The sequence below is a fragment of the Orcinus orca genome, chromosome 11 (genome assembly GCF_937001465.1).
Source record: "Orcinus orca chromosome 11, mOrcOrc1.1, whole genome shotgun sequence".
Classification (NCBI taxonomy): Eukaryota; Metazoa; Chordata; class Mammalia; order Artiodactyla; family Delphinidae; genus Orcinus; species Orcinus orca.
Window position 1 is genome coordinate 3,348,890 of NC_064569.1, and position 21,219 is coordinate 3,370,108.

The 21,219-nt window shown below is 56.5% G+C and overlaps 1 protein-coding gene across 6 annotated transcripts in view; it reads right to left on the bottom strand.

Annotated features, from left to right (window-relative positions):
- IQSEC3 (IQ motif and Sec7 domain ArfGEF 3) overlaps positions 1–21,219 on the bottom strand; it is a 100,748-nt gene that overhangs the window by 14,214 nt on the left and 65,315 nt on the right. For all 6 annotated transcript variants that reach the window (XM_049694812.1, XM_049694811.1, XM_049694815.1 and 3 more), the window contains exons 6-9: positions 6,489–6,611; positions 5,895–6,061; positions 1,748–1,887; positions 518–643 (exon numbers count right to left, since the gene is read on the bottom strand). In XM_049694812.1, coding sequence (XP_049550769.1) covers positions 518–643; positions 1,748–1,887; positions 5,895–6,061; positions 6,489–6,611 — 556 coding nt within the window. The remainder of the gene's footprint in view (positions 1–517; positions 644–1,747; positions 1,888–5,894; positions 6,062–6,488; positions 6,612–21,219) is intronic.

Below are 21,219 nucleotides of genomic sequence, written 5' to 3' on the forward strand. Positions count from 1 at the left end.
TCCCAGCACTTAGAACACTGCCTGGGACATAGTTGGTACTCATTAAATATTTGTTGTATGGATACCTGTGTTCAAAGAGCAAAGGCCGAGCACCCCACAGACGTGTGCGCGCGTGCGCACGCACACACACACACACACACACACACACGCACACACACACGCACACACACACGCGCCCACATGCACACCAGCATCCCCGCTGGGCCCAGGGGCAGTGTGGGCCCCCCTCAGGCCTCCTGCACTTCCCAGGCTGTTGGACGGACATGCAGCCCTGTACCCTCCAGCCCCAGGTTCCCCACAATGAAGGGGATGCAGAGGCTCTGGGATCCAATCCATTCGCACCAGGACCCGGGAACCATGAAGCTCTCTGTGCCTCGGCCTCATAACTAACAAAGCAGGAAGGACCGTATCTGCCTGCGCTGCCTCACGCCCACATGGAAAATCAGCCACTGGGTTTGCAGCATCGTGGCATCCGGGGGGCAGGGTGCCCGCGGGGCCTCTGCGGGTCCGCACTCACCACCAGCAGGTCGTTGAAGAGGAACACCTCCCTCTGGTGTGCGGCCTGCTTCTGCAGCTTGTTCACATCCGTCACCTCGAAGAGCCGGCTGCAGCAGACCAGGCGGCGATGGGGCTCCGACAGCACCTGGGCCGGGGCACAGCGCTCACAGCCGGGGGAGCCGCCCAGGTCGCGGCCCTCCTGCCCCCAGCGCCCACTTTGCAGAAGAGCAGATGCAGGCCCAGCTTGGCCCTGACCCTCCCTCTTTCCTCCCCCGGGCTCTCTCGCCTTCCTGAGCCTCCTTAGGGAGCAGGGCTGGGCCAGAGGGCTTCACAGTGCTGGACGCAGTGAGCAGATAAAAGGCAGGGAAAAGAAATCGAAAAGAGCCTTCGGGCTGTGCGCTCCGTCCCTCCGAGGCCTTCGGGCTGTGCCTCTCCTCTGCTGCACACCCAAGCACCAGTGTGCAAGAGGGAGGGGTCCCGGGGACACCGCGAATCTGCTCCTGTGTGTGAAACAGCCCCCTCAGGGGGCGTCCGCAAACCTGACAGAGGCTCTGACCTCAGCCCAGCAGGCTCCAGCCAGAAAAGGCCGGCCCCGCACGACTGGGCGGAAGCGTCCAGCACAGAGCCTCAGACGAGGTCCCCAAACTGCTCCCTGAGCCAAGAATTTGGGGAGGTTAGGGTTAGGGCGATGGAGGCCAGGACCTTTATGTCTACGGTATACAGAGCCCCTGCTGACGCCTACAGAGGATGCTCCCTTAAAAATCATTGCAAACTTGGAAAACGCTGCAAACTGCCCCACGGGCTACAACTCAGGGGCCACCCCAAGGATTTGAGAACCCACGTCTAGAGCCTGCTCTAGCCCATCTCCTGCCTCCTACTCTGTAGGACCATCCAGGATGTCCAGCACCCGTACCACCCCAAACCTCCCCATCTGGCCATCCAGATGCCTCGACCCTAGAGCACCCGGCGGCCTTTCTCAGTATTTCACTTCAACCTCTCCTGCCACAGGAGCCGGTCGCAGGGAGCGATGGGGAAATCGGGCAGGTGGAAGGAAGAGGGTGCCCCGCAGAGCACACGGAGGCACTGGGTACAGTAACTACAAGTGAGCGAAGAAGGGGAACACGTTTCTGAAAGATGCGGAGGGGATGCCAGGAAGAAGGAAAGGGAAGGAGACGGAGACAGGGCCTCTGCGGCCCCGGGAGGGGAGATGATGCCCCGCAGGGAGCGCCGCTCTGTGGTGGGCACTTACTGTCTTCATGCCCACGATGGACTTCTCCACCTTGGTGACATACGTGACGTGGTCCTCGTTCGACTTGAGCTCCTTCTGCTGAATCCTTTCGTAGATGCCGACCACCAGCTCCCTGGGGATGTCAGCCCCGTCATCCACACCTACGGCCATGGAACGGGGAAGGGGAGGGGTGTCAGGGGCCTGGAGCCAGAGAGGGGGTGCCCCCTACCTGACTGCCGCTCCCGAAGAATGGCCTTGATTCTGTCCTGTCCCCGCTCCGAAGCCTTCAGTGGCTGGCTCCCCATACCCGCTAAAGTAGGGATGAACTCCTTCGCCAGGCACCGGAGCTACTACACTAGGGCCCAGCACATGCCCCCAGCGCCCCCTCCTACTGTTCCATAGCCAGAGCCTCCGCTCCCCCCTCCCAGGCCTCCTTCCCCATCTCTGAACGCGGCCTCCGTGGTCCTGCCTTTGCTCCCCCGGTTCTCCCGTCTTAACAACCTCCACCCCAGCCCCGCCAGGAGCATCGCCGAGCATCGCTGTGTCGGTCTTCAGGCCCTCCCCTCCCCTCCGGTAGGGAGCGTGGAGCTCAGCGATTAGTTGTTGAGTGGTGACAAGATTCTGCCCTCGCTGGGAGCACGGGGTGGCGGTGGTGGGTGGGTAGTGAGACATTAAGTGAAGGAGAGGAGGGAAGCCCCCGTGGTGGTGCTGTGAGGAGACCGCCACCCATCTCCCACTTCACAGTGACCTTCAGACTCTGGTAGCAAGAAATACCAGCAGGAAATATACCAACACGAAAATAACTTTCCCCAGAAGGTAGAAACAGAGGCAATAAAAAAAAAAAGTCTTCTTTTTACTTTTTCTAAATCTTTCTTTAATGATTATACACTCCTTTTTTTTAAGAGGGAAAAATTAAAAACAAAACATCTTGGGCTTCCCTGGTGGCACAGTGGTTGAGAGTCTGCCTGCTGATGCAGGGGACACAGGTTTGCGCCCCGGTCCGGGAAGATCCCACATGCCGCGGAGCGGCTAGGCCCGTGAGCCATGGCCGCTGAGCCTGCGCGTCCGGAGCCTGTGCTCCGCAATGGGAGAGGCCACAACAGTGAGAGGCCCGCGTACCGCAAAAAATAAATAAATAAAAATAAAATAAAACATCTTGGGCAAGTGCTCTCCAAGGAGTTTTCCTAAGTGCCGAGAGGACATTACACCTTCTGTGAGCGGCCCTCTGTATTGACTCTGTTTCTCCCACATCTGAGTTTGGTTCTGAAAGTCAGGCACCCAGGGGCCTGGAAGAAGCCAGGCTGGGGGCAAGAAAGAGCAGGCCAGGGACTGAGCACACGGGGCTCCCAGGTAAAGACGGCAGGTTGCACCCCCTCTGCTCCTTCTGAATGCCCTAGAAAAGGGAATTTTTTTTTTTAAAGGCAGAGACGGGGGAAGAGGCAGTGGCACCAGGGGACCTGGAAGTGGGTGAATGAGTACATGGATCAGCAAACCTGGGAAAGAAGACACAGAAGCCAGCAGAGAGGTTAGGAGGCTCAGAAGCACCAAGCGCTCTGGAGTTGGTGCAGCCCCTGGAGGTGGAGGTGAAGTTGGGCTCGAAACAGGAAAGCCGGTTGAAAATCAGTTTAGAAGGCAATTAGACATCCCCGCCCCTTCCTCCACCCCAGTCTTCTGATGGAGGCTTCATCCTCTGGAAGGGATGAACCAGGAACTCTGGGCTGGGGGACCCCAAGCCCAGCCAAGGGTGGGAGTCTGTGCTGAAAACTGGGGGATGGAGATGATATCTACGTATTAGGAGACCCTCTCAACCCATTTCCCACAAAGATCTCGGAATACCGGCAGACAGACTCATACCCTCTGCACAACAGACTGGACATTTCTCTTTTGAAGAAGCAACCAGCACAAGAGAAAATATCTAAAGAATCTGCAGTCAGGTCTCCCAGTGAAACAGCTCAACTAAATCTTGCTGTGAGAATGTCCATCAGTCAGCAGCCCCATACATGCTCAGAGTTTTAATCAGCCTTTTAGTGGTTCACTGTTAAATCTGGACGGACAACCAGGTTTCATCAGAAAAAACATCATACCTTCAGAGATGAGTAAGAAGATACTGCATCTACAAAACAGGAACAAAATGCTATAGGAGAGGAGCACTTAGCAAAAAAGAGTTATTGAAAGTGAAAAATAAGATAGCAGAAATGAAAACTTAGTAGGAGATTTGAAAGATAAAGCCAAGCGACATCTTCAAGAAAGTCAAACGAGAAGCCAAAGATGGCAGATAGAGAGCTCTAACGATCAGAGGCTCAAACTGGGAGTTCTACCACCTGAATACTAGGAGTTCCAGAGGAGAGTATGGAAAATGGAGAGGGAAAATGATCAGATACAATATTTAAGAGGAGTTCCCACCTGAAGATAAATTCTAATTAGAGATATTGTACATTGGAGTATATGTACGCAGTTTTCCAAAATGATATAAGCGTATGCGAAGATGTCCAGGCAGTTGCCAGATGGGGCAGAACTTCTACACTTCACAGAATTTTTAACACTTTACCAGTAGGGACGCAAAGGAGTCTGTACAAATAATTTGATCTGCAATTACTATTTGAGGTTAAATATTTTGTGAATATTAAATTATCAGGTCTATCTGTGAGTTAACCAACAACTGGATACAGCTGAAAGTACCAACTGATTTTCTTTTCTGTTTCTTCCAGTTTTATTGCTATACAATTGATATACAGTACTGTGTAGGTTTAAGGTATACAGCTCAATGATTTGACTTACGTAGATGATGAAACTGTAAGCAGCTCCTTTGCCCCTCTTCTGTTTGTTCATCCCTGTATTCCTCAGACCTTCATCATAAAGATGAGATCACTAAGCCACATTCAACCTAGTCCCTGATTTCTGCTTTACTAAATGTACAAAATGCCTTGCTCTTAACCTGTTGATCCCTTTCCTGGATTAGAAGGAGTAAGAATGAAGGATTAAGCAGTTAAAGAAGGACTAACTCTCTACCCCTAGGTCCCCCTTAGTAAATTTGCAGGTGGACCCCGAGGGCACAGGCGGACCACGTGGGTCAAAGAATCCAATTGCAGACGGACCACCTGAGCAACACAGCGTCCCAAGGAAAATCAGGAGAAGTCAGCAGGTCTGCATGCAATGGAAAAATGACAAAGAATCTGACCTCCTGCTTTAATGATTAACTGAGATCGTTTCCCCTTTTTCCCTTTAAAAATTGTCATGGTTGAGCAGAATCTTCAGAGTTGGTCTCTGGACAGAAGTCCACCTTCTCCCCAGATGGCCGGCTTTTCTGAATAAAGCATCTTTCCTTTCTATGAAAAAAAAAAAAAGTTCCCACAATCAGAGGCATGTGTTTCTAGACTAAAAGGAAGAACGCAGTACCCAGCACAATGGATGAAAGGAGGACCATAACAGGGCACATCATGGTGAAAATTCAGAACACAAAAGACAAACAGAGGAACCTAAAAATGTTCAGGGAGAGTGAAAAAAACATAAGCAAGAGGTCAGGGATTGTAACAGTGGCAGCACTGACACCTAAAAATCAACGGAGCAATGCCTCCCAAATTCTGAGTTCAGTGTTTCCAACCGGGAATTCTGCTCCCAGCCAAAGTTTCAATCAAGACTGAGGATAGAAAAAGACACATCCAGACATGCAAACTCTTAAAAAGTTTGTCTCCAGTGTGCCTTTTCCCTGGAAGTGAACTAAAAACGAGGAAGCGATGAAACCCAGGAAACCTGAATCCAACACACATCAGTTAGGAGACGACTTGGCTGGTAAACGCCATAAAGCTTATCTCAAGGCCCTGCTCACGGCTCTTCTCTCCTAAGTCGTGGAGCACGAAAGGGCCAGTACCACCCAGACAGCAGCCGTGGTGCCTGGGGCCCGGAGGTCACCCAACGGACGACGTTCCACAGAGGGCAAGGGGCATCGCCCAGGGGCTCTTGCCGCTTGCCGCAGGACAGTGGCAGCAGCTCCTGGAAACTCCCCCGATGCCTGGCATGCTAGCAACTTCCCCAGGGCCGCTCGGCGAGACCGGGCCCAGAGAGCGGCATGCAGTGCCCTTGGCCACCGGGGTGACAACCTAGCATCGGGGCTGAGGCTCCCGGAACGACCCAGGCAGCGTCCCCGCTCCTCCCGCCGCCGCCCCTCTACCTCGCAGGTTTCGGATGAAGTCCTCCAGCATCATCTTCCGGTCGGGCTTAATGTTGGGGCTATACATGTCGGTGTTGAGGAGGATGACGGCGAAGGCCAGGATGAAGACGGTGTCCGGGTTGTGGAACTGCCGCACCACCTCGGGGTTGCACATGCAGTAGCGCTGGCTGTGCGGGGAGACACGTGAGGGTGCTGAGGGCCCACACCCTCCCTGAGCTCCAGCGACGGGGGGACCTGGGAACGTGTCCAGCCCTCCGAGGGCTTAAGCCCAGGGAGGCTCCCCCTCCTGCCGCTGACTGTCGTCTGCCCCGTACCTCGGTCCCCATCCCCTCCGAGGGCACGGGGCAGCTGTCACACACCCAGAGACCCCCGGAACCCCACTCCCGGCCCCGTTCCAGCCTCACACAGACGCTCAGGAAAGATGTTCTGGTCGATGGGGACGGTGAGGTGACTGCAGGGAGAGCCTGAGGGGTCTGTCCCGCATCTTTACTTCCCTCCAGGGACTCCTGGCCCCCAGGCTTACAGCCACTCTACTTCCCCCCCCACCAAGTCCCGGGTGTGTGCGAGGGGAGTGGGGCTGGGGAAGAGTCCCACCTGAAGGTCTCTATGAGCCGTTCCACCTTCTGGGCCTCGCCCTGCACGCGGATGTGCGCCTGGAACTTGCGCAGGGCCTCGTCCAGCTCCATGGCAGAGAAGTCCATCTCGTCCACCACGCAGCTGAGGCCGGGAGGGGAGGGGGTCGTGAGGGGCGGGGGCCCCGAACCTTGCTCCACCCACCAGAGCTGGGAGGAGGGCTGGGCCACCCGCCGGCTGGAAGCCCCACCCTGGTGGGGAGGGGGGACTTGGTGTCTGTGACCAACAAGGGGGGACTTACCCTACCCACCCCCAGGGTCTCCTTCCACCGCCCGCGAGGACCCTCGTTACACCTCCTCCCACCCGACCGCCCTGCGAGGGACCGCCTGAGGGCCTCCCTCCCACCTCCGGACCCTGGGGTCCGGGGCTGCGGCCAGCTGTCCGAGGCCCCAGGGCCAGGAGGCTGAGCCTGCTGCCTCCGAAAGCAGGTCCTTTCCTCTCAGCCCCAGGGTGCCCAGAGTCAGGGGTTCAAACGGTGAACAGTGCTTTCTCTTCTGTCCTCTCCAAGGCCTCTCGGGGCCTTTCTCCCTGGTTCCGCCCCGTTTGGGAACCTCCTCTTACACCAGCACCCTCCCAGGTCGGAGCGTCTGCAGACTCCTGGGCCTCCCTCCCGAGGCCCTCCCAGCCGCCGGCGTATCCACGCTTCCCCTCCCCGGGGAGCACCGCTTCCAGCGCCGTGAGCAGCGGGCCCCGTGCCCCTGAGGGCCACAGGCCCCCCCGTGCAGCGGACATGTCGCCTTCTGCACCCACGCGCTGCACTGCGCTCCTCTGTCCTGGTCATCGAACACCTGCCCCACCCTGCCCTTTCTCTGTTCCCACAGCCCGTGGTGGACGCCACCAGCGTCACAGGCCTGGACACCACTGCCCACCTGTCCCACCCTGAGCAGGCCCCAACTCTTCCGTGATCAGCTCTGGGGCTGCCTGCGGCCTGGGAGACTTGGGGGCCCCGCTTGACCCTGGCTCTGCTGTCAGTTTTTAGGAGAAAGCAAGGAGCCCCCGTGGCGGCAGTCAGGGCCCTGGTGGTCGGCGGCCCCGCCTCCCCCCACTCCTCCTGGGGGAAACAAGGAGGAAGGGGCATCCCAAGGCCACTCAGAAAGGGCAGGGCCGGGGGCTCTTTCCCCCAGGACAGGGCAGACGGCTGTCTGCAGGCTGGGAGCCACACTCAGCTTGGTAAAGCCCGGGCTTCTCTCAGGCTTGGCAGCCTTAGTAGAGGGTGGGGCAGGGACTGGGAGATGGGAGGCAAGGACTTGGCCCAAGGATGGGAATGGGCTGCGTCTCGGCACCTGAGACAGACAGCAGGTCCAGCAGGCGAGAGGGCAGCTCCTGTCACCTCTTCCCTGGGCCATCCCCAGGTGAGGGAAGGTGAACTCAGGGCAGCATCACAGGGTCCACAGCTGCGTGTCCCCCAGCCCAGCCCAGCCAGGCCAGGAGGGACGCATCCAGCATGACTGAGCCAGACAGGATGCCGGTCGGAGGGGGCGAACCGGTGCGGCAGGAGGGCCATGAGCGGGAGCCGGGGAGGGAGCCAGAGACACAGAGACAGCGAAAGATACGGGGGTAGAGACTCAAGTGAGAGAGACACGGAGGGAGAGACAGAGAGCAAGAGTAAAAGAGAAACAAGAGGAGAAAGAGGGAAAGCCAGCCAGAAGGGAGAAGGCAGAGCAGACGAGGGTGACGAGGCTCGGCCGGCTGGGCGGGGCAGGCCTGGTGTGCAGCAGCGGTCAGCCACACTGCAGCCTCTTGTCCTCGGGCCCTGCCGACTCCTGCAAGGCCCAGGCCCAGGCAACGGGCCCCAGCCTGGCCACCCCTGACACACAGGCCGGCTGCCCGGAGGACCCAGAACGGCCCTGGTCCCCCCGGTCTGGGGTCCAGGACTTGCCCGTCAGTCCATCCATCCCACCCCCAACCTGGCCCCCCTGCACGACTCTGAACCCCACGGGCCCGGCACCCTGTGTCCCTCAGTGGTGTCCTTCCCAGAACCTCTGTCCATGGACTGTCCCCCATGCTCTGGACCGGGGCTGACCCCACGATGGGCACCGAGGGAAGCGGCGGGAGGTGGCCGCAGAGCAGCCGGGAGCTGGCGGACGTGCCCAGCCAAGCACGGCGGCCGGCTTTCCAGCCCTTCACTCAGGTGACTGCTGCTGGCCGCTCCAGTAACAAGCCGGAGAGTCAAGGACCAGGGCAGGAGACTCAGCCGGGTGGAAACGCCAGCCCGCAGAGCAGGCAGCAGCCTACACCACCCGCGGCGCGGGGTGTGCAGGCCTCTGCGGGCGGACACCTGTGCCAGGGGCTGGGGAGGCTCTACAGCCCACCTCTTGCAGGACCCCATGGCAGAGCCTTCAGGCAGCCGGTTAAAATGCAGGGCCCCGGCCCTACCCCGGATTTACCAACTAGACGATTGAGAGCAGTGCCTGGGAATCAGCATCCCTCAAACTCGCCAGCCGATCCTTAGAAACAGAAAACGAATGGCTGAGCCGAGCGCAAGGTCGGGGGGATGCTTTTAAAATGAGAGCCTGGGAGCTCACGGGAGCACGCGTGTCCTCTCGGCTCTCAGGGGCTGCTTTTGTGGTGGGGTGGTGAGGGAGGGAGCGCGGGAGGGAGAGACAGCCCCACCCCTTCTCCACGGCACGTGCGCATACACACACGTATGCGCGCGCAGGCGCACACACGCACGTACACGCGCACGCGCGCGCGCGCACGCACACACACACTGATTTCCTGCCTTGCTCCCTGCAGTTGCCACCACGGGCATCGCTGTTTGATGGGCAGGTGGTCTGGGGTTGTCAGATCTTTGAGAAAAAACCTAGACGTTTTCTGCAAAACCCCCAGAAGCTGTCTTGAGAGGCGGAAAGACACGACTGCCTGCAAGTCGTTTCCTGTCTGTAGAGCTGGGGGTTGGGCCAGGTGACCCCTTGCCCCACCGTGACATTCTCTGATGAGGACCCAGACCCAGAGCCGGCCCACAGGCAGTCTCTGGAGGCGCTGCAGATGCTTGCAGGCAGCAAGGGAGGGCAGCGTCGTTTCTGGCTGGCTTTGGAATACAGCTCACACGACTGGCTGCTTCTCCCCGCCTCCCAGGGAACCAGTGCCCTCCTGGGGCAGGTGGCCGGGCCGAGGCCATGCCCTGGTGGACCCTCACCTTGTAACGGGGGCTCCGTCATCCAGGAATCACTCCCCACGGTCCTCGCCCCTCTGCACAGCGTGGCTCTCCTTTCCCTCCCTAAGGTGCCAGCCTGCACCTGACCTTGGCTCTCTCTCCTCTCCTCTCCCCGTCTCCCGTTCTTCCCGTGTTCTGCAGATCACTTGCACCTAAAACCTCCCCTCCTGTCCGTCTTCTTCTTCATCACCCTGAAATCCTGCTGGGAGCAGACTGCTGGCAGTTCTCCAGATCCTCTGCCACCTCCACCAGCACAGCCAACAGCCCTCTCCTCTCTGATCACCTTTAAGGTGAAAAAAATCATACGTTTCTGGGTGGTCGTTTCTGGTGTATAATCTCCCTATTTTACAGAAGGTAAAACTGAGACTGCAAAGGGGCTTGCTTGGTGTTCCCTCTGCTAGGGAGACCCTCCCCAATCTACGCCAGTGGGCAGCTCCCTCTGCACCTCCTTCACTGAGTATTTTTTTCAGTGCTTCACTAAGTGGGCAATGACTTCATCTCCTCAGTCCGGTGGGATATTAAGCATCATCCTGTTATTTTTTACTATATGAGGAAACCAAAGCTCACGAGAGAGCTGACCTTGCAGGGGGCACTGCACACATCGCACTCCTGGCATGTTCCCTCCCGGGGGCTGTTGCTAATGCATCTCTCGCTGGGGGCTGCTCTCACCCAGATGCCTGGTGGGACCTGTGAGGGCCCAAGGAGGGGCAGTTGGACACATCACAGAGTCACGGGTGAAGGCCACTCCACTGTCAGCAGTCACATGAGGCCATGTGGCCACCCTGCAGTTTCTGAGCTGGCCTGGTACACGGAGCCCACAGCAGCGGACCAAACCCCTGACCCCCTACCTTCTGCCTCCTGGGGCTTTCTCTGACCCCCCAGTAGCTAACTTGCCCTCCCCCTCCCTCCCCCACCCCCCACCCACCCCCCCGCATGCATTGAGCACCTCTGCATATGCAGCACTGTGCTAGGGACCTGGAATAAGTGGCAAACAACACAAACACAGATCCTGTCCCAGTGAGAGAGACAGGCATTAAGCGCAGAGTCAAAAATAATTATTTTGGGCTTCCCTGGTGGCGCAGTGGTTGAGAATCTGCCTGCTAATGCAGGGGACACGGGTTCGAGCCCTGGTCTGGGAAGATCCCACATGCCGCAGAGCAACTAGGCCCGTCAGTCATGGCCGCTGAGCCTGCGCGTCTGGAGCCTGTGCTCCGCAACGAGAGGCCGCGATAGTAAGAGGCCCGTGCACCGCGATGAAGAGCGGCCCCCACTTGCCACAACTAGAGGAAGCCCTCGCACAGAAACAAAGACCCAACACAGCAAAAATAAATTAATTAATAAACTCCTACCAACGTCTAAAAAAAAAAAATCTTATTAAAAAAATAAATTAATAATAATAATTATTTCATTATAATCGTGACAAGTTCTGTGTAGGGAAAGGACAGGGTTTTGTGAGGGGACAAAGGAGATGTAGTTTTTTTTTTTTTTTTTTTTTTGCGGTATGCGGGCCTCTCACCGTTGTGGCCTCTCCCGTTGCGGAGCACAGGCTCCGGACGCGCAGGCTCAGCGGCCATGGCTCAGGAGCCCAGCCGCTCCGCGGCATGTGGGATCTTCCCGGACAAGGGCACGAACCCGCGTCCCCTGCATCGGCAGGCGGACCCTCAAACACTGCACCACCAGGGAAGCCCAAGGAGATGTACTTTTTATTGGTGTGTCCAGAAATGCCTCTTTGGGGATGTGACATTTGAGCAGAGACCTAAAAGATGTGTAGGATCTGATTAAGGGAGGGGGAGGGGTGGGGGAGACATGATAAGATCCAGTTTGTTTTAAGATGATTTCTCTGGTGTTGGGCGAGAATGAATGAAAAAGGAAGGGCAGGAGCAAGAGAGAAGCAGGGGGCCATCAGGATGCACCTACAGAGGTTCAGGCTAGAGACGACGAGCCCTGGCTAAGCTGGAACAAATTGAATGGACCTGAACAGACCTGAACGGACCAGGCCAGCTCAGAATCTGAGAGACATCCTGGAGGGAGAACTGATGGGACAAGGTGATGGAAGGAATGTGGGCGGTAGGGAAAAGGAGTCGGCGGTGAGTCTCAGAGCTCGGGCATGAACACCTGGGGGCCTGGTGGTACTAGTTTTTGAGATGGGTGGACATACATGCTGGAGAGATCGAGACTTCAGTTTTGGACACATGAAGTTGGAGATGTTCTTTCATATCAGTTTAGTATCTACCCAATCATCGTCATTAGCACCCAAAGTCTTGCCTTTTCTATTTTACAAATTAAAACCCGGCCTCAACCCTTCTTTGCTCTGTAGTCACTAATTCTTTTCTCTACGCCTCTTTTTTTAAATATTTATTTATTTATTTATTTATTTATTTTTGGCTGTGTTGGGTCTTCGTTTCTGCGCACGGGCTTTCTCTAGTTGCAGCGAGCGGGGGCTACTCTTTGTTGCGGTGCACGGGCTTCTCATTGCAGTGGCTTCTCTTGTTACAGAGCACAGGCTCTAGGTGCGTGGACTTCAGTAGTTGTGGCACGTGGGCTCAGTAGTTGTGGCTCGCGGGCTCTAGAGCGCAGCCTCAGTAGTTGTGGCGCACGGGATTAGTTGCTCCGCAGCATGTGGGATCTTCCTGGACCAGGGCTTGAACCTGTGTCCCCTGCATTGGCAGGTGGATTCTCAGCCACTGCACCACTGGGGAAGTCCCTCTACTCCTCTTTGGAGCCAAACTTCTAGAAGTCATCCCTACTCATGCTATTTCCACTTGCTCAATCCCATTCACTTTTCAACCCGCTCCAGCCAAGCATCTACCCCAGCATTCCATTAAAACTCTTGTCAAGGCCACCAATGGCCGCCATGTTGCCAAGTCCTGTGGCGCCAACGTCTGTCCTCATCACACTGGCCTCCTGGCAGAGTCAACGCAGTTAAAGACTCCCTTGGAACACTCCTCTCTCTTGTTTCCATCCCATTGCCCTCCCCTAGGTTGACTCTCTCCTCTCCAGAGGCACCCCTCCTCCATCGCAGGCCCTCCTCCCCCTGGCCTCTAACTCAGGGCTGCCCACCAGGTCCCTTCCCCCACTTTACAACCTCTTCCTAGGGGCCTCACCCATTCCTATGGCTCTGAATGCCACCGCGCACTACAACTCTTAAGTGTAGCCGTGAGTTCACCCTTATTATTTTACCATTAGTCACTAACTAGTTAATTTTTGTTGTTGTTGTTGTTAATCTACAGTGTTCATAAGAGACCCCCTTAAGTAATGGTGCTACTAAGCGTGGATGAGGGCTGCTGAGTGCAAAGGTCAGTCCTTGGGCAATCTTCACAAGGCCACAGGTTGTGCTGGCATCTCTCGCAGGAAAGTCAGGGTGGACATATTTTATGTTTTACCAAGTATTTAATATTTTAACTTGCTCTGAGTAAATATTTGATAATGTCTAGTTTGAGAAATTCTTCAGATGAAATGTCACCACACCCAGCATCGCTCTCCCCTCAAAGCTAAAAATATATACGTGTTTATTTGGTATAATCTGTACGGATTACTCCGGCGGGCCTGCAGCAAAGACATATTCACACACAAAGATCTAGTGTTCCGAATCCTCAGCAGCCCAGGAGGCTGTTTGCTGTGACCGGCCACCTCTGTTCTCCGCCCACCCCAGTCACCAGGCCCTGCTGCCTCTCGCTGCCTCTGGGCTCCACCCGCCTCTACCCTCCCTGCAGCCTCTGCTGAGGGTAAGGGCCTCATCATCTGGCCACAACCGGTCCTTCAATAGCCTCCGAACCAGCCTCCCTGCCTCCAAACCATCTTCCGGAACGACACTTCTAGGACGGCCATTTGGCCCCGTCACTCACTCCTCTGCTTATACTTTTTCGAGGTTTCCCACACCCCTCATATGAAGCCTGAGCTCCCCAGCAAAGCACGGCCCTGGCTGCTCCCGGACTCTCCTGCCCCTTCCGCGTTCTGACTCCAGCCCTGCAGCCTGGCTCTCCCGCGGCCCCAGGTTTGCACACACTGCTCTTCCTTCCTGCCGCCCACCCCCAACCTCCAGGTCTGCCTTCCATCTCTCTGGAATCTTCCTGGACCTCCGCGGTGCCTCTGCTGTGTCTCCCGTGTCACCCAAGCATCTGCCTGTCCTCCCACCGTGCCACGCGCTCCCCGACGCCTGGAGTCGGTCTCTGCATCCCTGGCGTATGTATAAACTCAGTAAACATTCCTGGGGTGGATGAATGAGTGAGTGACAGACCAAACTCAAGAATGAACGGGGCTGTGAGCACACGGTCAGCTGGGGAAGGAGCCCTGCGGCCGGCGCCTTTGGAAGCTCTGCCTGGTGGCCCTGATCGGCTGGACCTGACCCCTGGACACGGCTGCCGAGGGAAGGGCCCCGTGGATTCCAGACCACGGGCAGCGAGGCGGCCTGGAGTGCACGTGCTTCCCATTTCCTTCAGCCAATGACGCGGGCCAGTGAGTGCTGAGAACCCGGCGACCTGGCCCTGAGAGGCAGCTCCTGACGTGCTGTCTGGACCTGCCTCGGAGGGGCTGCTGACTGGGGGTGATTGCGGAGGTGCTCTTGCTGGGGTGGGGGGCTTCTCCTTTCTGTGGGTTTCTGTGGCAAGTCCCTCCCAAGGGCTGGGGAATCGTAAGCACAGCTGTTCCCTGCATCTGTATAAACAGGTACAACCTTGCAGGAAGTTGCTCGTTAACACAACCGCGTGTGGCGTCAGTCTGTGTTGCAGGGAGATGAAGCGGCGCACACAACTGTGATCAAAATGAATTTTGCCATCTCCACTATTTTCTTTTTTAAAGATAGCAAGACAGTGTCTGGCAGACAAAGGAACTGGTTGGGAGCTGAAAATAGGTAGTGATAGCAGCAGGGATTTTTAATTGTCTGGAAGAGACAGCAAAGACCTGGAAGGTGAGGTACAGGCCAAGGCCGGGAAGAGGTGTGTGCGGTGCCCATGTGGGTCTCTGCTCCAGGCGGAGCCGGGGCCAGCTTTCAGGATTAGGATGGAAAACGAAGCTGCCCACCGCCACGAGCTGGAGGAACCCGGGTGTTACTTCTGCCGTTCTTGTCTCATCCGATTCAATTAAAAATGTCCCCACCCGCCAGGGAGTTATTTTTGTTAGTCGGAACTCATAACGAGCCAGACGAAGGTCGAGGCTTTCTGGAAGAGTGCAACGTGGCCAAGAAACTAGAGCAGGAGGACCTGCCAGAGTCCCTGGTGACAACACGGGGACAAAGAAAATCTTGTTTGAAGTCCTCAGAAGGGATGGCGGCTGGCGCACCTTGAAACCGCTCCCACAAATCGGAGTCCGTGTGGATGCGGAGGCTACTACCCTTTTGCTGGGCCCGGCAGCCCCCTGTTCGCCCGTGGTTCTCAAACCTGAGGGCGCACCAGAACCACCCAGCTGGCTGATCAACTGCACGGAGCTAGGCACCACCCCAGGGTTTCTGAATCCAGGCGTCTGGGCTGGAGTCCGAGGATCGACGTTGCTAACGAGCTCCTGGGCGCTGCTTCTGTTCGGGGGACCAGGCTTTGAGACCCACGCTCTGTGCCAGTGACAGGGGTAGGACGGGAAGAAGTCAGGCCTTTGGTGTCAGGCACCCTTGGGTTTGAATCTTGTCTCCACCATATAGGTCTTCAGTTCAAGTTACTCAACCTCTCTGTGCCTCATTTTCCCCATCTCTAGAATGGAGCTAACACCTAAAACGTCCAGTGGGCGGGTGGGGCGGGGTGGTATGGGTTTTAGAAGAGACAATGTATGTAAAGCTCCCAGCTTATAACAGAGCTTAAGGAATGAAGTTCTCCAGGGCTTCCCTGGTGGCGCAGTGGTTGAGAGTCCGCCTGCCGATGCAGGGGACATGGGTTCATGCCCCGGTCCGGGAAGATCCCACATGCCGCGGAGCGGCTGGGCCCGTGAGCCATGGCCACTGAGCCTGCGCGTCCGGAGCCTGTGCTCCACAAAGAGAGAGGCCACAACAGTGAGAGGCCCGCATACCGCAAAAAAAAAAAAAAAAAAAAGAAAGAAATGAGGTTCTCCAGACTTGTGGTTGCCAAGGCGGGGGAGGCGGGGGAGGGAGAGGGATGGTTTGGGAGTTTGAGGTTGCTAGATGCAAATTATTACATTTAGAATGGATAAACAAGGTCCTAATGCACCTTGCACAGGGAACTATACTCAATATCCTGCAACAAACCATAATGGAAAAGAATATTAAAAAAAGAAAGTCTACATGTGTATAACTGAGTCACTGTGCTGTACCGCAGAGATCGGCACAATGTTGTAAATCAACCATACTTCAATTAAAAATATATATTAAGAAAAAAAGAAACGAGTGTTCTCATTAGGGACCGAGTCGGAGCTGACATGCCCCGGGAGTAAGTAGATCTGTACTTCCCTCTAGCGCAGGTGTGAAGACTCTTTCCTTCATCGCCAGTGAACTCGCCTGAAATTGCATCATCAGACCCGTCAACTGTTTAAAACATACATCTATCAGAGAGAGGAAACTGAGGTAGCTCAGATCAATGCAGATTTGTGGATCAGTTTCTCAGCTCTGTTTTCTTCCCAGATGAGAGGGTTGGGGCCCAGCAAATAAAGGTGAGTCAGGGATGGGATAGCATCCGATTCAGTTCAGTTACCCTGCCCCTGGCCTGGGCACTAGCCATTTCTTCTCTCTGGGCCTCAGTCCCTGGCCAGGTAGAATGAGAGAGCTGGACCAGCTGACCGTCTAGAGCATTTCTCAGCACCACGATTCACAGCTGGGCTCTGACAAGCACTGTAAAGGCATTCAGACCACACATCTGTCGGGATGACGCGCAAGGTAGGATGGTGTGGCGTTTAGGGCTCAGGTTATGGACCTCTCTGCCAGGCTTCAGGTCTCAGCCGCTGCTCAGCCCTGGGACTGTGGCAAGCGCCCCACCCCCTCTGTTCCTCTGTTTCCTTTATTTGGTGCAGACTCCCAGCACTGGCCTCACAGCGCTGCTGGCAAGATGGTATGCGGCTTTGCACGTAAGGTTCTTAGAACCGTTCCTGCTGGCACACGATACACGCTGGATGTGTGTGAGCTGCCTGCTCGCTCACAGATGGCCCTCCTGAGAAACCCGCGGGGAGTGACTCCCAGGAAGTCCCACTGCAAAGAGCGGCCAGTTTCAGCCACACCTGAACATCACGCAGGATCCAGAGAGACCTCTCCAGAGCTGGGCCCTGGGTACTCAGGAGGGGAATGGGTGGTGGGTATGTTCATTTTTGTGTAAAAGTCCAATTTCTATGCAGCTGTGACGAAGCCAAGAGAGTCTCAACTCTGGAGTTTTTCACCCCACTCTGGGGTTCCAAGATCTCCGCATACAGGAGCGAATGATTCTTTTAAACGCCAGTGACTCTCTCCTGTTACGTAGAATCTCTCATCTCTGTGTGTGTGAGCGCGCGTGTGTGTGTGTGTGTGTGTGTGTGTGTGTGCGCGTGCGCGCGCGGTGGTGGGGATAGGGGAAAGGGCACTGGAGAGGTGAGGGGTCAAGGTCATAAAACCCAAAGACACCACAGTTAGAAGAGACCCCCTCCTTCCATTCCTCTGAGTGGGGGGCAGCATCAAGTTTTCAGAACAGTGGAAATAGCCCCCAAAGTCTTCTATCCCTGCCTGCCTCAGCCTCTCTCCAGACCCGTCAGACCCGTCAGAGTGGGCCTGGGCCCCAGCCCGCTCTCCCCTGCCCCGTGGATCTCCTCAGGAGCAAGGCAACCCTTCCGAGGCTACACACAGACGACACGCAGGACCTGCTCAAACCATTCCTTCCTAGCGAGGAGAGGCCAGAGCCTTCCAGCCTGCGGAGTTTGACAGACAATCTGTCTTCATTTCTCAATGTCCCCTAAGAAGAGCCAATCTGCTGCACTCTGGCCAGAACATTCCATGGAAATGAAATGATGAAATCCGACTGAAACATCAGACTCTAACATCTAACAAAGAACGGGGCAGACACAGTGAGAGAAGGAACGCCCGGGAAACTTTCTTCTGGCTACTCAACCCCAAAGCTGCCTTTCCTGCCTTTCCTTGGAAAAGACAGATGCCCTCCGTGGGTGTGAAGATCACCCGGGCCGGGAAAGAGACTGCTCACAGCCAGCACACAACGTTTCCCCATCCGCTGGCCTTCAAACCTGCTGAAGCGCGCATTTCAGAAAGGAAATGGAGCAGAGGCAAATTTCCCAGCCACGTGAAAACTGAGAGCGAGACGCTTGCAGCCCCAGAGAATCCTGATCTCGCTGCCCTTTGTCTCCCACTGCCCTTCCCCCTCAGCACCAGGGGAGGACTTCCTCCAAGCTCCAGGTGGTCCCCTCCCTTCCCCAGAACTCTGTCTCAGACCAGCCCCCAGGAGTGGGAGGTTTCCCTGTGTTGGGGGAGGGAGCCGAGGGGAAGGGGAGGCGGGAGGGGTCTAATGCCCTGTGCTTTTAAGTGGGAGAAATAATAATAGAAATAGCTGACATTTTAAAGAATGTACCAAGCCTCAGGCACTGAGTTAAGCACTTTATATGCACTTAAAAAAAGTTAATTCATATGACTGGGTCTATTATCCCCATTTGACAAATGAGGAAATTGAGGCTGGTTTCTCCTACAAAAAACAAACAAACAAAAAACAAACGCCAACGACCAAAACACAACACCTTCCCAGGTCAACACTGGAATGGACGTGGCCCTTTGAGCTCAGAATGCCTCATATTATTATTTGATAAAGCCTGGTTGGGTACATTCTTTCCTGGAATGGGGCATCCATGGAACCAGGACACAAAGGGACGGAGGGTCAGCTTCCCAGAACACCGAGGGCCTGACCCCGGAGGCAAATGTCATCACCGCATCTGTGGTGCTCAGAGGTGAATCACTGGCTGGGACAGATTCTGCTTGGCCCAGCTCCTCCTCTCTTCCTGTCCCCCCAGGCCCAGGAGTGGGGGGAGGGCCCCATCCCTTCCCCTCCCAGAGACTTTCAGCCTCTCCCCTTCCCATCTGGCTGCATCATGGAGAGAGCGGTGGCTTGGGCTGTCTCAGTCTCCAAGGGGATGGGTGATTTATGTCTTTTATTCAGCAAACAGCTTTGTACAGAATGGATACGACAGGCTGAATGTCACCGGCGGGGGCGGGGGCGCGTGTAGAATCCCAGTGAAGCCTTCCCGGCCTGGACACACAGCACTGGGTGACTGTCACTGTGTGTTTTCTCTGGTGGGAGTTAGGAAGAGGCAGTGGATCCTGAAAGGTTCCGAGAGAGCTGGCTTGAGTGGCAGGGAGATACCAAAAATCCCAGCGTCTTGCTGCCCTGCCAGTGCCTGTCTCTTCCTGCTTCTTCATCCTCTCCAGGCACCTCGCAGCAGACAGACCAGGCCGTCGGCGCGCTGCAGACCTGGGGGAGGAGGGCTCCTTTCCGTGGAGCTGCCACGCGCAGGCCGTCTGCTGGGGCCTCAGAGCCCGGGGCCTGCACGGCTGCAGAACACAGCACGAGGGACTGAGGCGTTCACTGTGGCAGAATTGGGGCTCAGCTCTGTACTCGACGCCCCCTAAGCCCACAGTGCCCACTGGAGGCTCGAGGGCCCCTCACTCTCTTTCCACGTTCCTCCTCGCATCTCTCCCCGTTGAGACCTGGCTCTATAACTTCCCTGAGGCCACGAGCCAGGCCTGTTCCTCTACCCGCGCACCCCGCCCCGACACGTACACACGTGGGATGCCCAGTGCAGCCCTATTCCCAGCATACAGTAGGCACTCAATATTTGCTGAATGAGTGGTGAATGGCCATCTCGTTCCCCCGTGAACGCTGGCACCCCAGCCCCGTCCTGGAGCCTGAGGGCTGCTCTGGGCAGCTCTGGCAGGATGACAAAGCTTGTTCAGGGCAAATGATTTTGCATGACGCCAGGGTGCTACAAACGCACTAAGGATTAGGAAAGACGATACATTCACTGGCACTGGAGGGACCTCTGAGATCACACAGCTCAACCCTCTCTCTCTGCAGATGAGGAAGCCTGGAGAAGTGACTTGCAAACGCTCCAGAGCGTGTCAGGAGCAGAGCAGGGTCCAGAGCCGGACTCTCGGGTCCAGCCACCTCTCCTGCCCGCACACTGCCGTCTCATCCAAGCCTGAGCCCGCTCAGCCGTGAGCCCTAGACCCCAGCCCACCTCCCCTCTCGGCACAGGCGGCAGCGGCCGGTCTGCATCTCCAGCCCACACGATCGCCCAGGCAGGATATGGAAATTAGTCTCCATTGTGCTGCTCAGCACACCCCGGGCTGCAGAAACACCGTGTGTTCCCAGAGCTACAGATCAACAGGGGCCTAGCAGGTCAGGATTCCGGGGCCAGGCCACATGGGGTCTGGAAAGGCAGAAGAGAACAGACGAGGCAGTCAGGGCCTGGGAGTGAAGCAGTCACCCCTGCCCCAGAGCAGACGGACAAAGCCGGGTCACCCAGGGGGTGTGGGGCAGCAGGAAGGAATGAAGCCATGGGCGCAGCAACTCTACTCCTTCGCCAGTGGAAAGGGGACAAAGGCAAATTAAAAGTTCATGCCGGACAGATGAACCAGATAGAGGAAAACAGGAAAGGAAGGAGAGGGAACACTTGATCTTTCTCCTCTTCTGCCATTTCCTCAAGGCATCCCCTCGGGGCACCCACACAGCAGGGGTGGTGCGTGCGATGGGGAAGGGGAGCCAGAGGGAGAGGGGGAAGGTAAAGAAATGCTGTCCATTTAGGGGTTTAGGCGCTCAGAACACCAGCTCTGGGGGGAAGAGCTGATTGCCCAAAGCCACCAAGAGTCAGAGGCAGGAGCTGGCTTCTGTCAACTAAGGGCCATCAGGGATTTCACGGTCCCTTGAATGGGTCCAAGCCCCCTCTCTTCTGACTGCACTCAGGTAACAGCTATCCCGTCATGAATTTAGGAATGTGACAGGGATTCCCGAGCACAGCAGATCTCCCCTCCTAACCCAGCCCCTCCCACCTGCAGGCACGGAAATGCAGGCCCAGAGAGCAGACACAGCAGCGGGGCTGCTCCATAAAGAGAGGCCAGGTGTCTGAGTGCCACCCAGGGGACACTGACAGGGACTCCGCGCTTCTACGCCCTGAAGCAGGAGCCCCCAGCCCTCTGTAGCCCTGGCTGCTTCAAGAGCAAGTACGAAAGGACGAGGTTCTCCCAGGACTCCTGCAGACTGTGCCCAAGGAGAAGGGGGTGGGGAGAGAAGTGGGGAGGGCTCCTTACAGAATGGTGACCTTCGAGAAGGAAGTGAGCTTGGGGCGGGGGCCCAGCAGAAGAGAGGAGGGGCATCGGGAGAGGCGTGGGGAGAGACGGGTCGGAGCAGACTTCACGGAGCCTCGCCTCCTCTCTGCCAGAGGACAGGGGGCTCCAAGGCCCTGCCCCTCCACCCCAGGGAATGCGCCCCCTGCCCTGGGGCTCGCCTACCTACCCACAGCACCACACCCACGAAGCAGGGCGCTATAGCAAAGGCGGCCCCCTCACCGCCAAATCCCCCACCTCCTGGACTTCAACCTTGGTGGTCAGTCTACCTTTATGGAATCATAGTACTTTCTGGC